Source organism: Agelaius phoeniceus, chromosome Z (assembly GCF_051311805.1).
Source record: "Agelaius phoeniceus isolate bAgePho1 chromosome Z, bAgePho1.hap1, whole genome shotgun sequence".
In the NCBI taxonomy this organism is placed as follows: Eukaryota; Metazoa; Chordata; class Aves; order Passeriformes; family Icteridae; genus Agelaius; species Agelaius phoeniceus.
Genome location: NC_135303.1, coordinates 73,096,258 through 73,102,548, shown reverse-complemented (window position 1 = coordinate 73,102,548; position 6,291 = coordinate 73,096,258). Strand labels below are relative to the sequence as shown.

Here is a 6,291-nt window from a genome sequence, read left to right as displayed (position 1 = left end):
GCTGCAGCCTGGGACGGCCGTGCCTGCTGCCGCCGCAGTGTGCGTGGCGCCTCCCGCTCCGCCAGCCATCCCGCGGGGTGAAGGCCATGGACGTCAACCAGCCCAAGCAGGAGCATTTGCTGGCTCTGAAAGGTACCAACAGCGCGGCCCCACCGGTTCCCGCCCGCCCGGGGTGGTGAAACTGCGTGTCTGATCCGCAGCCGAGGGTGGTTCTCCCCCCGGTTTAGAAGGAGGTGGAGCAGGGAGCGGCCCGGCGCTCGGGGGCCGCGGCGCTCGGTGCCCGAGGGCACAAAGCAGCGGTGAGGGCTGCTCTGCCGTGCCCGAGGGCACAAGGTAGCGGTGAGGGCTGCTCTGCCGTGCCCGAGGGCACAAGGTAGCGCGGCTCTACCGTGCCACTCTCACCACAGGGTGTGCACCTGGCGTGAGGGGCTCAACGCGGCTGCCCGGCTGTGTCAGTGCTTTCCATAAGGCTTCAAAGAAAATGTTCAGCTATAATTTCCTTTCCAGTTCTCCTGCTGCCTCTTGTTTGTTTGTTTTTCAGGACGAGAGGACACAGTGTTAAACCGGGTCAGGGGAGGCTTAGGCGGTGCGTTAGGAGGGATTCCTTCGCAGGAAGGGTGATCAGACACTGGCATGGGCTGCCCAGGGAGGTAGTGGAGTCACCGTCCCGGAAAGTATTTAAGGAACATGGACGTGGCACTTGATGCCGTGGTCTATTTGATAAGGTGGTGTTCGGTTTTATGCTGGATTCCATGATCTCAGACGTATTTTCCAACACAGTTGATTCCCCTTTAGGATGCCTTTTGCCCTTTTCACCCTCTGCTTAATGTGCAATTACGAGGCTTACCTCCTTGATTCAGGAATCACAGAGTGAAAATACAATTGTGTAGGTCACTTGCATGCCTCCAAAATTAATGTAGAAATCAAGAGAGCCCTGTGAAGAATTTGATCATTTCTGAATCATAAATGCTGCTAGTTATGTGCATGCAATGGAGAGCTGGTTAGAATCTCACCTCTGCAAGCATTCTAGATCAGTGAGACTGCCTAGGTAGATAAAGTAGTGCAGGTATGAGTGATTTCAGAGACCATCTTCTCGTTTTAAAACTCTCCTGGACAAAGTTTTTAATGGTGTCTCCATGTGCTGGTAAAATCTGTTAACCATAATTCAAAGCCCAGCAAGCTCTTTTCACGTACATATACACACATGCAATAAGGGCAATAACATGAGAACGTGAAACATCAGCAGCTCTCAAATGCGTTTTGATAGTAATTAATTCAAAGTAAAAAGCTTTGTGGTGGATCATTTTGATTTTATAAGAAACCAGTGCTATCCTTAGTTTTGTATTGAATTTTATCCAGGTTGTAGTTTTTGTAGAAATGGGGAAAGTATGGGGATTTATGTGCATTGTGGCTGTATTAAACAAAATCTTGACAGTGGCAATCCTAGATTTTGTTATTTTAATATCATGTATGTTACTGCTTTCCATTAGGGAGTGCGAAATGATTGCAAAATTTTTGTGGGTGCAGGGGGAAAGGGGAAGAAGGATAGGAAATAGGAGAGCAACACTGTGCATGTTTTACTTATGTTTCATAATACTGTAGTTCTCCCTTCACCATGCTTCTGAATTTAATATAATCTTTGTATGGAAGTATAAAGCCTTTGACAACTTAATAAGTTGCTTATTAAGCAAAAGTCTAATAAATTAAGAAATTATCGGTTCCTTAAGAATTAAAGCATAGTTGCATGTAATGCTTGGAAGCTTTGAGGCTAAAAATGTGTAGTTCTGATACAAAATGGAACCAGGCACCTTTAATTTGCCTAGAACACTTCCCTTTTAACTTTTCACTTTAAAAATTACTGTATCAGTAGGCTCTATTTTGGGAAGGGTTTCTGTAACATATGTGTTTTCTAGTTACTTTATGTGCCTCGGCTAAAAGTGCTGATATAGAGGAGTAAAACACTTAAAAAAATTGTCAGCTAAATTTGAGAAAATAGGCAGAAGTAATTGTGTGTCTTTTAATATGCATCCTGACGATATAACCAGAATAGTGATGGATGGCAAGTATGAGATGGTGACAGTAAAAGAGTTCTCTTGGAAAAGGACTGTTTAGAGTAAGCAGTGTGCATGTGGATAATGTTTAGTGTACTGACGTTACACTGGTAATGATGGAATACAGCCACTAATGTTCAGCCTAGATAAAATAAATTGTTCTGATATATATCTCATGTATTTTTACTACCTATTTCTTTCTTGAAAAATATCCTAGCAACATTTGTCTTAATATGGTAGTATCTCATTGTTTTATAATACTTCTGCTTTAGGTCCTGTTTTCCACTGATCTATGCATCATGAGGCAAGGAAATTCTTGTAAATAAGATGTTTCAGTCTAGATACAAGAATCATTATCAAGAGACTGTTTTCCTAAGAATCACTGGATTCCTACTGTTCGAGCATGGAAGTGGTCTTGCACTATCGACCACATCAGAGAGATCTAATAAAACTGCAGAAATTTGCAGAAGCAGCAGTGAAGGAGTTTCCCATTCGCCAATTACCAAGATTTGCACCCTGGTTTCCAAATGATTTACGCAGACTTCCCCTCAAACCAAAAAAGCAGGCACCTGTTATTTCTTGTGAGGAAGTGGAAGAATTGAAACAGCTTTCTACACCTTCAGAATATGTTACAGGATCTCCTGATTATGACTGCACAAAAAATCTCTTTGAGTTTCACTCTATCATGAAACATGGTCCAACTTTAATCCAAGCACAGGCTGTTCACAGACCAATTAACTTGGACTGTCAAGGAGAACCACCACCTAACGGAAAACAGAAATTGAAAAGGTCTTGGAGTGTCTCTCTCCCTAGAGCTAAACTCCGAGAAAAGATTCATCCTTTATCTCAAGAACTGCAGAATAATTTGGAAAGACTAAAGCTGCATGCATTTTGTAGAGCCAAGTGGACAATTGAACAGTCTCTTTGTAAAAATCAGAATTTGGAGGACATATGGGTAAAATTGAATAGACTCATTAAACAGAATGAATTGCCATCTTGCAATGCTACTATCCAAAGATCTGTGGGACAGATATGGATTTTCTGTGATATATTATACTGTGAATATGTTAGAAATATTCTCAGGGAAAAGCTTAGCCTTACAGATAAAATGAATTTGCTTGTACATAAATATGGAATTATATTTAGTTTATAACTTCAGATGTAATTTAATAATAACATTACTGTCAGAAATACTAAAGTTTTTAAACACTTTAGAATATGTAGACCTTAGAACAACTGATAAATTAACAGTAAGAAAACTACTTATGTTACTTTGCTATGATTTTCTAACTATAATGATATATTTCTTTAACTTTGTTTTGCCTCAAGACTTAGACTTCTGTTAAGATTAGTAAGTTTCTGTTTGTCTTAGTACTGTGTTTTATAGCTTTTCTCTACCTTGGTGGTCTAAAGGAAAAAATTAAAGTAAGAATTCCAGACTATTCCAAGCTATATCAGATAATAAAATTAATGCTTTAAATTAAGCAAAGTATGTCCTCTCTGCTTCATTGGAATTAGGAGAAGGAAAGATGTTTTTAAATTGTTGTAATAATTGCTATAATAGCTGTAAGTGACATTAAGATTTTCAAGATCTGATTATCTCCTGAAAGCAGTCTGTGAGTTTTTTTAATGATGGCATATCCCTCCCATGAAATACAAACTTACTTTATGTGGGATATATGCACTCTCTTAGTAATGTTTGCTATATTTTCACAGAAGTATTAATGATAGCTTCAGTGGAAGTTGTGGGCTGAAAAATAACTAACAACTTAATAATTGCTGCTTTATGCCTTTGATAATTTCTTTTCCTGATGTTTCTGGTTTTTTGTCTCTAATTATATTTGGGAACAAGAAAACACTAGCTTCCAGGTAAAAGTGAGGAAATTAAGAAATGAGACATCTATCTGAAACCTCTTTTGTCTTTGAGAATTTGAATACCTTTTACGGTCATAAAAGGCAGAGTTCAGGATGACTTTTTGTCTTCTAAAAGAATGAAGTGTTCCAAGGTCATGCTGTCCCTGCTCAGTTGAAACTTTGGAGGGTCAGTAGAGAAGTTAAACTGGGATCAATATGACTGCAAGGTTATGCATTTGAACTCCTACTAATTCTAGATAGTTTTGATGTAGCTGGAGGTCAAGGTTTGTAGCATCTGGAAAAGGAGGAAAACAGCATTTGTAGATTATTAGATTATCATTATTGCCACTCACACCAAAGTATGTATAAGCATAACAGGGATCCCTCTGTAAAAAAAAAAAAAAATGAATCCCCCTCAGACTTAACATTCTTATAACATCCTGGTGTTGGATAACTATATTTTATTGTAGGCATTACAATTTTTTAAGATAAAAATTTCTCCATTTGAGTCACTGACATATATTTTTAAACTTTGACTGAATTTTAAGACATTTATATATGTCTTATATTTGAGATGTTTGTGACATTTAATATGACTGCTTAGCAAAATTGATGCAAAATTCTCTCTAGACTGCATTTTAACTGCAGTATTGAGGGTTGTTATTAGGTTTAAAGCCTATATAGTCAATTTTTTTGCTGACATTATATTTCTGAGCTCAACATTAAGAGTAACTAAACTTCTTTGTACATCAGCATTTTTGAAGATAAAATGAAATAAAATGCAGTGTGATTTGAGTTCTGTTTAATGTATTTTGTATCTAGGGTCTTGGAAGAGATGATACATTTTCTAACAATAATTTAGTACTTCTAATAAATGTGATAATATATCTATCTAGTTTGTTTTGACTTCATTCTGTGATGTATTTATTTATTTTCTGAAACATGACTTAACTTTTTCTTTAGAAACAGCAAATACTAGTTATACAGGCATAGTGTGAATTTGAATAAAATTTGATAATGCAAATAATACAGTCTCACTAGATTTATTTGATATACTGACAAAAGTGCTGAACAAACATTTTACTAAACAGAAGGAGAGGTTGTTGTCACTGTAGGTGCCAGCTTTGTGCGGCTTTGGGTTGCCTCGTATGTGAATAACGGCAGATGCGCCGCTACCTGTGAGCACCTCAGCTGGTAACTGAGGTCTTGTAAGAGTGAACACCATGTTTGATTGCTCTGCAGAATTACTGCAGTCTTGGTTAGCACCAGGATACAAGCTGAAATCCAGGCTCTCAGTTTGTTCGCTTTGAGGAATGCTTAATTCATAAGCATGTGTAATTCAGTATCTTTTCTTTGTCATTTTCAATGTTGAATGTGGTTCACTATTTACTCTATTTTATATATCTTGGGTTTTGTTTAATATACCTTGTGGTTCTAAGCCTTCAAAGGTCACCATAACAAAGAGAATGTATTCTCTCTTTTTTCATGTGAAAAGTGAGAATAGTTTTTGTCAATGCTAATTTGCATAGGTCTGCTGTATGGTAGCATAAGTTCTTATGAACCAATACGACCCACTGTACCCAAATGTCTGTCAAAGTAATTGAATACTTTCTGCCACTGGGAACAGTGAATGCTGTCTAGATACAATAGCTGTACAAAAGTACAATAAAAATAACCCACCATAACTGTGTCAGTGCAAAGGTATTGATTAACTTGTTGCAATCAAGAGAAATCCTTTTGGTTTACTTTTTAGTTTTAGTTGGTGTTATGTTTGTAAGTTTCAAAGAAAAAAGCCCTAACGGTTTTTACATATTCAGATTAACACAAGATTACAAACACTCAATTTTGTTTTATATGAATGCCTTCATGATAAGCTATATATAAGTTTAGGGCCTTTGGTTAATTTGAAGAGGGAGAAATCATTTAAGTAGTAGCACCTTAAATCTGTCATTTAAGTGAAAATAATGTAATTTTGAGTGTGAGTTAAAATAGCCTTTGAAAACACCACTTACTTGAGTAGCGTTTTTTAATAGGAAAATATTAATGATTTTGATTTTGTCAGTGTCAATAAAATAGCTTTGTTATATTTTCATGAGGTTTTTGTGCTGGTTTTAGTGGTTTGATGTTAAAGTTTGTGACTTAGAGAAAAAGCAGGGTATAAATAATGTAGGCTTTTAGTATTGTAACTCTACCTTGTGAAAGTGTTATAGGTTAAGATGTAAATGCAATTTCTAAGACTGGTGTTTGACTGAAAGGATCTGTACGAGTCGTCATGTCCCATTCTAGGGCAGCAAGGATCACAGGAATAGGCACTTAAGCTGGAAAAGTCTACAAACAAATGAAATGGACACACTTCTGAAGACCACAAAGCACTTAATGCTGTAGC

General features: G+C 37.4%; 2 protein-coding genes across 6 annotated transcripts in view; both read left to right on the top strand.

The window, feature by feature from the left end:
* The first annotated feature begins 2 nt into the window (after nt 1–2).
* Nucleotides 3–6,291, top strand: part of TRAPPC13 (trafficking protein particle complex subunit 13) — a 28,871-nt gene continuing 22,582 nt past the window's right edge. For all 4 annotated transcript variants that reach the window (XM_054652661.2, XM_054652660.2, XM_054652659.2 and 1 more), the window contains exon 1: nt 3–132. In XM_054652661.2, coding sequence (XP_054508636.1) covers nt 87–132 — 46 coding nt within the window. In that variant the 5' untranslated portion in view covers nt 3–86. The remainder of the gene's footprint in view (nt 133–6,291) is intronic.
* SHLD3 (shieldin complex subunit 3) lies at nt 5–4,929 on the top strand. 2 transcript variants are annotated; one of them, XM_054652664.2, is made up of 2 exons: nt 5–132; nt 2,324–4,929. In XM_054652664.2, exon 2 carries the CDS (start codon nt 2,455–2,457, stop codon nt 3,202–3,204), a length of 750 nt encoding a protein of 249 aa, XP_054508639.1. In that variant the 5' UTR covers nt 5–132; nt 2,324–2,454; the 3' UTR covers nt 3,205–4,929. The 2 variants fall into 2 exon arrangements, with proteins under 2 accessions (XP_054508639.1, XP_077027424.1); XM_077171309.1 differs by lacking the exon at nt 5–132 and adding an exon at nt 182–725.

Excerpts from the sequence above, each read along its gene's own strand:
- SHLD3 (XM_054652664.2), top strand. The coding sequence starts at position 2,455 with ATGGAAGTGGTCTTGCACTATCGACCACATCAGAGAGATCTAATAAAA.